This window comes from Salmo salar, chromosome ssa17, assembly GCF_905237065.1.
Source record: "Salmo salar chromosome ssa17, Ssal_v3.1, whole genome shotgun sequence".
Classification (NCBI taxonomy): Eukaryota; Metazoa; Chordata; class Actinopteri; order Salmoniformes; family Salmonidae; genus Salmo; species Salmo salar.
In genome coordinates, this window is record NC_059458.1 from 23,822,559 (window position 1) to 23,835,803 (window position 13,245).

The following is a 13,245-nucleotide window of genomic DNA, read 5'->3' on the forward strand; positions in this document are numbered from 1 at the left end:
TTCACATGCATACTAACAACTACTGGTAGCTCACATGGATACTAACAACTACTGGTAGCTCACATACATACTAACAACTACTGGTAGCTCACATGCATACTAACAACTACTGGTAGTTCACATGCATACTAACAACTACTGGTAGTTCACATGCATACTAACAACTACTGGTAGTTCACATGCATACTAACAACTACTGGTAGTTCACATGCATACTAACAACTACTGGTAGTTCACATGCATACTAACAACTACTGGTAGTTCACATGCATACTAACAACTACTGGTAGCTCACATACATACTAACAACTACTGGTAGCTCACATACATACTAACAACTACTGGTAGCTCACATACATACTAACAACTACTTGTAGTTCACATGCATACTAACAACTACTGGTAGTTCACATGGATACGAACAACTACTGGTAGCTCACATACATACTAACAACTACTTGTAGTTCACATGCATACTAACAACTACTGGTAGTTCACATGGATACTAACAACTACTGGTAGTTCACATGGATACTAACAACTACTGGTAGCTCACATACATACTAACAACTACTGGTAGCTCACATACATACTAACAACTACTGGTAGCTCACATACATACTAAGAACTACTGGTAGCTCACATGCATACTAACAACTACTGGTAGCTCACATACATACTAACAACTACTGGTAGTTCACATGCATACTAACAACTACTGGTAGCTCACATGGATACTAACAACTACTGGTAGTTCACATACATACTAACAACTACTGGTAGTTCACATGCATACTAACAACTACTGGTAGCTCACATGGATACTAACAACTACTGGTAGTTTACATGCATACTAACAACTACTGGTAGTTCACATGCATACTAACAACTACTGGTAGTTCACATGCATACTAACAACTACTGGTAGTTCACATGCATACTAACAACTACTGGTAGTTCACATGCATACTAACAACTACTGGTAGTTCACATGCATACTAACAACTACTGGTAGTTCACATGCATACTAACAACTACTGGTAGCTCACATACATACTAACAACTACTGGTAGCTCACATACATACTAACAACTACTGGTAGCTCACATACATACTAACAACCACATTGTAGTTCACATGCATACTAACAACTACTGGTAGTTCACATGGATACTAACAACTACTGGTAGCTCACATACATACTAACAACTACTTGTAGTTCACATGCATACTAACAACTACTGGTAGTTCACATGGATACTAACAACTACTGGTAGTTCACATGGATACTAACAACTACTGGTAGCTCACATACATACTAACAACTACTGGTAGCTCACATACATACTAACAACTACTGGTAGCTCACATACATACTAAGAACTACTGGTAGCTCACATGCATACTAACAACTACTGGTAGCTCACATACATACTAACAACTACTGGTAGTTCACATGCATACTAACAACTACTGGTAGCTCACATGGATACTAACAACTACTGGTAGTTCACATACATACTAACAACTACTGGTAGTTCACATGCATACTAACAACTACTGGTAGCTCACATGGATACTAACAACTACTGGTAGTTTACATGCATACTAACAACTACTGGTAGTTCACATGCATACTAACAACTACTGGTAGTTCACATGCATACTAACAACTACTGGTAGTTCACATGCATACTAACAACTACTGGTAGTTCACATGCATACTAACAACTACTGGTAGTTCACATGCATACTAACAACTACTGGTAGTTCACATGCATACTAACAACTACTGGTAGCTCACATACATACTAACAACTACTGGTAGCTCACATACATACTAACAACTACTGGTAGCTCACATACATACTAACAACCACATTGTAGTTCACATGCATACTAACAACTACTGGTAGTTCACATGGATACTAACAACTACTGGAAGCTCACATACATACTAACAACTACTTGTAGTTCACATGCATACTAACAACTACTGGTAGTTCACATGGATACTAACAACTACTGGTAGTTCACATGGATACTAACAACTACTGGTAGCTCACATACATACTAACAACTACTGGTAGCTCACATACATACTAACAACTACTGGTAGCTCACATACATACTAAGAACTACTGGTAGCTCACATGCATACTAACAACTACTGGTAGCTCACATACATACTAACAACTACTGGTAGTTCACATGCATACTAACAACTACTGGTAGCTCACATGGATACTAACAACTACTGGTAGTTCACATACATACTAACAACTACTGGTAGTTCACATGCATACTAACAACTACTGGTAGCTCACATGGATACTAACAACTACTGGTAGTTTACATGCATACTAACAACTACTGGTAGTTCACATGCATACTAACAACTACTGGTAGTTCACATGCATACTAACAACTACTGGTAGTTCACATGCATACTAACAACTACTGGTAGTTCACATGCATACTAACAACTACTGGTAGTTCACATGCATACTAACAACTACTGGTAGTTCACATGGATACTAACAACTACTGGTAGTTCACATGGATACTAACAACTACTGGTAGTTCACATGGATACTAACAACTACTGGTAGTTCACATGCATACTAACAACTACTGGTAGCTCACATGGATACTAACAACTACTGGTAGCTCACATACATACTAACAACTACTGGTAGCTCACATGCATACTAACAACTACTGGTAGTTCACATGCATACTAACAACTACTGGTAGTTCACATGCATACTAACAACTACTGGTAGTTCACATGCATACTAACAACTACTGGTAGTTCACATGCATACTAACAACTACTGGTAGTTCACATGCATACTAACAACTACTGGTAGCTCACATACATACTAACAACTACTGGTAGCTCACATACATACTAACAACTACTGGTAGCTCACATACATACTAACAACTACTTGTAGTTCACATGCATACTAACAACTACTGGTAGTTCACATGGATACTAACAACTACTGGTAGCTCACATACATACTAACAACTACTTGTAGTTCACATGCATACTAACAACTACTGGTAGTTCACATGGATACTAACAACTACTGGTAGTTCACATGGATACTAACAACTACTGGTAGCTCACATACATACTAACAACTACTGGTAGCTCACATACATACTAACAACTACTGGTAGCTCACATACATACTAAGAACTACTGGTAGCTCACATGCATACTAACAACTACTGGTAGCTCACATACATACTAACAACTACTGGTAGTTCACATGCATACTAACAACTACTGGTAGCTCACATGGATACTAACAACTACTGGTAGTTCACATACATACTAACAACTACTGGTAGTTCACATGCATACTAACAACTACTGGTAGCTCACATGGATACTAACAACTACTGGTAGTTTACATGCATACTAACAACTACTGGTAGTTCACATGCATACTAACAACTACTGGTAGTTCACATGCATACTAACAACTACTGGTAGTTCACATGCATACTAACAACTACTGGTAGTTCACATGCATACTAACAACTACTGGTAGTTCACATGGATACTAACAACTACTGGTAGTTCACATGGATACTAACAACTACTGGTAGTTCACATGGATACTAACAACTACTGGTAGTTCACATGCATACTAACAACTACTGGTAGCTCACATGGATACTAACAACTACTGGTAGCTCACATACATACTAACAACTACTGGTAGCTCACATGCATACTAACAACTACTGGTAGTTCACATGCATACTAACAACTACTGGTAGTTCACATGCATACTAACAACTACTGGTAGTTCACATGCATACCTAACAACTACTGGTAGTTCACATGCATACTAACAACTACTGGTAGTTCACATGCATACTAACAACTACTGGTAGTTCACATGCATACTAACAACTACTGGTAGCTCACATACATACTAACAACTACTGGTAGCTCACATACATACTAACAACTACTGGTAGCTCACATACATACTAACAACTACTTGTAGTTCACATGCATACTAACAACTACTGGTAGTTCACATGGATACTAACAACTACTGGTAGCTCACATACATACTAACAACTACTTGTAGTTCACATGCATACTAACAACTACTGGTAGTTCACATGGATACTAACAACTACTGGTAGTTCACATGGATACTAACAACTACTGGTAGCTCACATACATACTAACAACTACTGGTAGCTCACATACATACTAACAACTACTGGTAGCTCACATACATACTAAGAACTACTGGTAGCTCACATGCATACTAACAACTACTGGTAGCTCACATACATACTAACAACTACTGGTAGTTCACATGCATACTAACAACTACTGGTAGCTCACATGGATACTAACAACTACTGGTAGTTCACATACATACTAACAACTACTGGTAGTTCACATGCATACTAACAACTACTGGTAGCTCACATGGATACTAACAACTACTGGTAGTTGACATGCATACTAACAACTACTGGTAGTTCACATGCATACTAACAACTACTGGTAGTTCACATGCATACTAACAACTACTGGTAGTTCACATGCATACTAACAACTACTGGTAGTTCACATGCATACTAACAACTACTGGTAGTTCAAATGCATACTAACAACTACTGGTAGCTCACATACATACTAACAACTACTGGTAGCTCACATACATACTAACAACTACTGGTAGCTCACATACATACTAACAACCACATTGTAGTTCACATGCATACTAACAACTACTGGTAGTTCACATGGATACTAACAACTACTGGTAGCTCACATACATACTAACAACTACTTGTAGTTCACATGCATACTAACAACTACTGGTAGTTCACATGGATACTAACAACTACTGGTAGTTCACATGGATACTAACAACTACTGGTAGCTCACATACATACTAACAACTACTGGTAGCTCACATACATACTTAACAACTACTGGTAGCTCACATACATACTAAGAACTACTGGTAGCTCACATGCATACTAACAACTACTGGTAGCTCACATACATACTAACAACTACTGTTAGTTCACATGCATACTAACAACTACTGGTAGCTCACATGGATACTAACAACTACTGGTAGTTCACATACATACTAACAACTACTGGTAGTTCACATGCATACTAACAACTACTGGTAGCTCACATGGATACTAACAACTACTGGTAGTTTACATGCATACTAACAACTACTGGTAGTTCACATGCATACTAACAACTACTGGTAGTTCACATGCATACTAACAACTACTGGTAGTTCACATGCATACTAACAACTACTGGTAGTTCACATGCATACTAACAACTACTGGTAGTTCATGCATACTAACTACTGGTAGTTCACATGCATACTAACAACTACTGGTAGCTCACATACATACTAACAACTACTGGTAGCTCACATACATACTAACAACTACTGGTAGCTCACATACATACTAACAACCACATTGTAGTTCACATGCATACTAACAACTACTGGTAGTTCACATGGATACTAACAACTACTGGTAGCTCACATACATACTAACAACTACTTGTAGTTCACATGCATACTAACAACTACTGGTAGTTCACATGGATACTAACAACTACTGGTAGTTCACATGGATACTAACAACTACTGGTAGCTCACATACATACTAACAACTACTGGTAGCTCACATACATACTAACAACTACTGGTAGCTCACATACATACTAAGAACTACTGGTAGCTCACATGCATACTAACAACTACTGGTAGCTCACATACATACTAACAACTACTGGTAGTTCACATGCATACTAACAACTACTGGTAGCTCACATGGATACTAACAACTACTGGTAGTTCACATACATACTAACAACTACTGGTAGTTCACATGCATACTAACAACTACTGGTAGCTCATGGATACTAACAACTACTGGTAGTTTACATGCATACTAACAACTACTGGTAGTTCACATGCATACTAACAACTACTGGTAGTTCGCACATGCATACTAACAACTACTGGTAGTTCACATGCATACTAACAACTACTGGTAGTTCACATGCATACTAACAACTACTGGTAGTTCACATGCATACTAACAACTACTGGTAGTTCACATGGATCCTAACAACTACTGGTAGTTCACATGGAATACTAACAACTACTGGTAGTTCACATGGATACTAACAACTACTGGTAGTTCACATGCATACTAACAACTACTGGTTTTTGCTCTCATACATACTAACTAACTACTGGTAGCTCACATACATACTAACAACTACTGGTAGCTCACATACATACTAACAACTACTGGTAGTTCACATGCATACTAACAACTACTGGTAGCTCACATGGATACTAACAGCTACTGGTAGTTCACATACATACTAGCAACTACTGGTAGTTCACATGCATACTAACAACTACTGGTAGCTCACATGCATACTAACAACTACTGGTAGTTCACATGCATACTAACAACTACTGTAGTTCACACAACTAACAACTACTTCCATGCAATTAACAACTACTGGTAGTTCAACATATAACAACACGTAGCTCACAAGGAAATAAAACCAAAGAAACATAATTACTTTTCTAACTCTGCTAAAAAACAAATAATCTCACAATCTTGTGTTTTTGTTTTGCATTATGGAATTCAATTCGGTTGCATCATATTAATTATTCATTGGTCATTTATAACCTCATACGTCATTGACAGCTTGTCATTATTGACTAACTCTAAAGTCACAGCAGTAGGAGGACCATGTGTGCTGGTACAGGATGAATAAACCCATCTGCAGCTCACTCTGTCTGTACGGTCACCATGAAACAGACTATATGGGGCCGTGGACTTGGATCGAAAGCCATATATTCAGAGAGTACATCGCTCTGGCGCGGACAAAGATCATCCTCTGGTCTAGGGCTCAAGCAGAGCATGGACAGTAATATTATATGCAAGAGGAGACGTGTTGCTAATATAAACAATACAGCGTCTGTCTGTCTAGTTTTACAAGTGTAGTCTGCACACCAACGTGCAGTGTTGGGAAAGTATTTTTCATGTTGAATTATGTGCACCCAACACTTTGTTAAGAAGGTTACAAATGTATCATAAGGATAAAAGAACGGCAGATTCCGATTATTTTGAAGAAGCTTTGGATAGAAAAGGCGCCATTTTTAGGATGCACCTGCGGTGGTCAGTGGGAGCGCATCTGGTGTTTATTTTTCAGGCAAAGTCGCATGGCAACAGGGTTTGTCCATCAATCACACGAACTTGGACAGACACGCTCCCTGCTAACTGGCCAACAGTTGGGTAAAAACATTTTTAGGTTTTGAACTATACCGTTTTATGAACGTCCCGGGTTTTGCGGAGGTTTTAGAAGCAATATTTAGGCCTATAACTTCGTCTGTAATTTGGAAGCCGTTGGCCCAAAAGTCGAAACGTGTACAAAAATGTATCCTCTAATTTTATTGCCTAAACTTTCTTTCATTTGTTGTCTGAATTTCCGATAAAGATACCTTTGTATAAACTATACTGTAACAGTAGTCCTGTGCCTGACCTACATTTATTGTATATTTCCGTCTAAAACAATTGTTTATTTATGCCAGAAATAAGTTGCAGCGTTACTATGGAAATTGGGCTCCTCCATGCGCTCCTTTATTACGACGTCTCGTTCATAATAAACGCGCCAACAAAGCGTAATTGGAACTAAAACTTTTGGTTTGCTTATGGACGAAAGCTGAAATAGTTGCTTTAAATCAGCAAACCTCCATCCTCATTCAAAACGTTGAATCAAATCTTAATATCTAGGGATAATTGGGATAACTGGAGTGTCTCTTAGGCTGCTTAATTTTTTAAAATATGTAATTTAACATATATACTGTTAAAATGAACTGCTTGTAAAGAAGTAAAACACAATTCCCCACTTTCAGGTATGGATAGCATTCAACCTCAGTCTCCATAGTGACAGTTCACGTCTCCAACAGTCGTTTTGGTCTCCAGGGGAAAACCACCCAGCCACAGCAGCTCCATCTAAAGCCTCCAAGAGTCAAGGTCAAAGTCTTTGAAAGTGCTAAAACTGCAGACTTTACCGCCCGCTTCAAAACCCAAAAGGCTCAAGTCTTCGAGGAGTCCATCCTGTTTCTGTAAAGCAAACAACCCTGTCTATCAACAGAATGATCCCGAGGATGGTTGGTGGTTCAGACTCACAGAGCCAGGCCATCCCAGAGTGCTGTGCAGCAGCTGGGCGACAGTGCCAGTCATGCAGAGACCCCAAAGCCCCGAAGCCCAAATGGGTCATAAGGATCAGAAACCAAGGACCTGATACCCTCCACGAAGAAGAAGCGACAGAAGATAGCGGAAAAAAGGCCTGCTGTGCCTGCCATGACCATTGGTTGGTCCAGATGAGGCGTCTGTCATCAGGGAGCACCAAGAGCAGCCAGCCAGAGTGAAGGAGGAGATGGAGCGATCGGTTCACCCGCAACCAAACGCACTACTACTACTACTACTGCTGCTACTACTACTACTGCTGCTGCTGCTACTACTACTACTGCTACTACTACTGTTACTGCTACTACTACTGCTGTTACTGCTGCTACTACTACTACTACTGTTACTACTGCTACTACTACTACTACTGCTAACTACTGCTGCTACTACTACTGTTACTGCTACTACTACTACGACTACTGTTACTGCTGCTACTACTACTGCTACTACTGTTACTACTACTACTACTACTACTGCTACTACTGCTACTACTACTGCTACTACTACTACTACTACTACTGCTACTACATCTCTCTATATCAGTGGAGGCTTCTGAGGGGAAGGCAGGTCATAATAATGTCTGGAACAGAGCCAATGGGATGGCATCAAACACATGGAAACCATTCCGCAGATTCCACTCCAGCCATTACCACGAGCACGTCCTCCCCAATTAAGGTGCCACCAACCTCCTGTACTCTCTCGCTCTCTCTATACACTAAGTATACAAAACATTAAGGACACCTGCTTTGTCCATGACATAGACTGGCCAGGTGAATCCCCTTCAATCAGTGAAGATGAAGGTGAGGAGATGGGTTAAAGAAGGATTTTTAAGCCTTGAGACAATTGAGACATGGGTTGTGTATGTGTGCCATTCAGAGGGTGAATTGGCAAGACAAAATATTTAATTGCCTTTGAACAGGGTATGGTAGTAGATGCAAGTCAAGAACTGCAACACTGCTGGGTTTTTCACACTCAACAGTTTCCCGTGTATCAAGAATGGTCCACCACCCAAAGGACATCCAGCCAACTTGACACAACTATGGGAAGCATTGGAGTCAACATGGGCCAGCATCCCTGTGGAAAGCTTTTGACACCTTGTAGAGTCCATGCCCCGATGAATTGAGGCTGTTCTGAGGGCAACTCAATATTAGGAAGGTGTCCTTAATGTTTTGTACACTGAGTCTATATCTATCTCCCACTCTCAACGTCCTAGACACATCAGATAACACTGAGGTTGGGCGGAAGTTTTGGCAGAATAATGAAAACCTGGCAATTTGCAAACACTCCTGACTATGAACAGAACTCCATAAACTAGTAGACAACTGGTGAGTTCAGACCATCTTCTGGCCACCTTGTTGTACTGCAAGAGCCCTTGAAACAGCCCCATGAACATAATTAAAAGAAATGTAACTAGGCAAGTCAGTTAAGAACAAATTGTTATTTACAATGACGGCCTATGAACATGGGTTAACTGCCTTGTTCAGGGGAAGAACAACACCTTTTTACCATATCAGATTGGGGATTCAAACTAGCAACCTTTTGTTTATAAGTGTTAAATTCATGTTAAAACGCTTTAACCACTAGGCTACCTGCCGCCCCAAACATCAGGTGGATTCCAAACTAAAAGTTACTTCCTACCTTCTTTCCTAGATTACTTGTCCTCTTGAAATGTTCTTGAGAGTCATGTTGGGATTTCAATGCATCATATGACAAAAATACAGGACAGTCAGTTTTGATGATAAGAACAGCAGCATGGGAAGTACAGCACCTATGAGATATGTAAAGATATGTACCATGACTGCGGTCTATGAACTAGCTCCCCAGGCCTGACTAGAGACATGTGTGGCTCCATGACTCCACTCTAGTCACACGAGAGAGCAGATAATCTGTCAGAGAGTTGGTGAGTTACGCAGAAGACTGCCCGTCTGCCTGGCCAGGATCACTTTCAGAGTTGGCCAGCATGAACTGGGGCTAAACTGAACCCTCTCTGTGTAGAGAAAAGAATGTGTTTGCAAGAGAACGATTGTGTGCTTCCGAGGTTATTGTAACTCGGTCTGGTATGTTTATTCCCCACTGAGACAAGCTGTAATATCTGACCTTGTCTATGAAACTGTATTCTGTAATTGCACAGATGCAGGCAGAGCCCCAAGGCTGAAGTTGGATAAAGAAAGCCTAATTGTTATTATTTTCAAAGACACATTAACACACACATTTGTTTTGTGGGAAAGCAGGTGATGATGGACATCCACATCTGTTGGGTTCATTATGATGAAAAAGAAATAATATTGAACTTTTATTTGATCAGGGAGTCATACTGACACCAAGGTGTCGTCTACAGATGAGCCTTATGAAATGACTACAGCAGCACTGTGACTTCACGTGTGATTAGTGTTGTGATCTATTCGGAACACTTTGTGTCTTCTAAGGGGGTTGTAAAGAGTTTATGAATAGTTTATATAAACAGTTATAACACATTAGTTCAAACTGTGGTTCATTTTCAATAACTGACCCCAATATCTGTTTATATTCGAGTCATTCAGCAGACGCTCCTATCAGGAGTGACTTACAGTGCGTTCATCTTAAGATAGCTAGGTGAGACAACCACATTTTCTGCACTTACAGAGCCTGTAAACCGTTCCATTTCAGACAACACCTCTTTCAATCCTGTCTTATCTGGCCCTGGTGTTTTGTCTAATACTTCTCCGCTGCTGAAATCTCATCACACCTCCTACACTAAATACACACACTATGTGTATTAAAGAAAACCTTAACACTGAGGGAAAATACCTCAGAAATGGTTTCAAAGTTTTGCTACAGTTCACTTCACAAAACAGACAAATCTAATACAGTACAAGAACAAAGTGGCCCTTACCATGAAACGCAGACTGTGATCAAATACATTGTAACTTCCAATCACCCACAAGGTCATACTCTGAAGTCTTTCCTCTGGATTATGACTGCATAACAATAACATAGGGCTCTCTCTCACTCCCTTTTTCCCCAGTGTCTAGATAGGCATGGGTAGGAGGCAATATTCCATGACAAAACAATTGATAAGAGAGACACAGTGCTCTGCATTGGCAGAGATGGAACCTCCAAATAATGCAGGACTTCATTGACACCACTTGCCCACCGGCTCAGGACAGAGAAGGATCTACACTACTTCACTTCATCTACTAGAAGTTCTGGCACAATCAATTGACCCATTTGGTCACCTTACCAATTATTAGACAGGGATATTTGACCTACTTGGATTACTCAAACTCAAAGCAATTTTCCACCTCGATCTACATGCTTCACAACCCTCCTCTATAGACTGAAGAGATCTGAACCATGCGGAGTGGTCCTTCTACCGTCCTCTCCTGTGCCCTGCTACTCCTGTGGACCCAGACCCTGACCCAGGCCTGCCAGGGGGATGAGATGCCTCGTGACGTGGTGTTGGACTGGTTCAAACAGCACCTCCTTGATGGGTTAGGGCTGGAGCAGCCCCCTGAGCCCAGCCAACAGGCCCCTGATGGGGGCAGAGGGAGAGCAGAGGCGGGGCGAGGTCACCGGAGATCCACCAGGGTAGGGAGGGCAGCCTGGGCACAGGACCACAGGAGGCATCACCAGGAGAGCCATGAGCAAGTCATCCTCTTCCCCAGCTCTGGTGAGTGAGAGTCCATATCCCTCTTTCTCACGCTCTGATGCCATGTTCCTTTTCCCTTCTCTTTAGTCAATCTCTCTTCACTAGTTCACTCCAAAAGTGAAGTTTGTCAGATGTTTTTCCAGACAACAACTGTAGGTTATTTGTTTCCCCATCCATTGACCTGGTCTTATTTCCACTGTCTGCCTTGTTTTTCCAGGCTCTACCTGTGATAGCTCAGACTCCCCATCAGAGGAGAGAGCCACCAGCCACTTTACCTACTACTTCCAATCCTCCCTAGACAACCAGGAGTCTGCCATCACCTCAGCCCATTTCTGGTTCTACGCCGGCGAGGTGGCCAGCAGGAACATCACCCCTCTCTTCCTCCTCACTTCAGACCAGCAGCTCCTCCAGGTGGCAGAGTTTCCGGCCAAGACCACCGCTGATGGCTGGACCACCTACCACTTCGAGCACCACCTCCTCACCGCCCTGACCCAAGGCCCCTTCGTACTCCAGGTGCGCTGCCCCGCCTGCGAATGCCACGAAAACGAAGCCGACAAAATGCCATTCCTCCACCTGCACACCCGACCTCACGGCCCAGACCGCTCCCCACGGCGAGCGGCCGCCACCATTCCCTGGTTCCCATCGGCCATCGACCTCCTGATGCGGCCATCGCAGCAGAAGCCAGAGTACAGCGACTGTCAGCGGGAGATGATCAACATCTCGTTCCAGGAGCTGGGCTGGGACAACTGGATCGTTCACCCGAAGGTTCTCAACTTCTACTACTGTCATGGCACCTGCTCGGCTTCGGACCGCACCACTGCTATGCTGGGGATCAAACAGTGCTGCGCTCCGGTCCCCGGGACCATGAAGTCACTACGGTTCACCACTACGTCTGATGGAGGGTACTCCTTTAAATACGAGACCCTGCCCAACATCATACCAGAGGAGTGCTCCTGTATCTAGGCCTAAAACCTCAGAATGGCTCAGTTTTTCCAAGTAAGATTAATAGTTATACTGGTGTAATCTAGGCCAGGGCAACGGTCTTTGGAGAGCACCTAGGCTAGACCTAGAACTGATAAGCCTGTATTTGTCATGCACCAAGATTATAGAGCAAAATAAAAAAGTTTGTTCTTAATACAGCTACACAAGATGCATTTTTAATAAAAATAATTTAAGAAACTGAAATGGGTGTGTAGTGTGTTCTTCCTTCTTGCCACAAGAGGGCAATGCAGACTCAGATTAAGGTGTTTTAGAAGTGAAGTACAGAGGTCTACAGTGAAGTAATCATTCCAAACAAAGACATTGCA

General features: G+C 41.5%; 1 protein-coding gene across 1 annotated transcript; it reads left to right on the plus strand.

The window, feature by feature from the left end:
- Positions 1 to 11,339: 11,339 nt before the first annotated feature.
- Positions 11,340 to 13,115, plus strand: inha (inhibin subunit alpha). Its single transcript, XM_014152208.2, has 2 exons — positions 11,340 to 11,959; positions 12,156 to 13,115. The coding sequence occupies exons 1-2, from the start codon at positions 11,644 to 11,646 to the stop codon at positions 12,899 to 12,901; spliced, it is 1,062 nt and encodes a 353-aa protein (XP_014007683.1). The 5' UTR covers positions 11,340 to 11,643; the 3' UTR covers positions 12,902 to 13,115.
- The last annotated feature ends 130 nt before the right edge of the window (positions 13,116 to 13,245 follow it).

Coding starts and splice junctions, on each gene's coding strand:
- inha (XM_014152208.2), top strand. CDS start 11,644: ATGCGGAGTGGTCCTTCTACCGTCCTCTCCTGTGCCCTGCTACTCCTG. Junction 11,960..12,155: donor CATCCTCTTCCCCAGCTCTG/GTGAGTGAGAGT, acceptor TTGTTTTTCCAG/GCTCTACCTGTGATAGCTCA.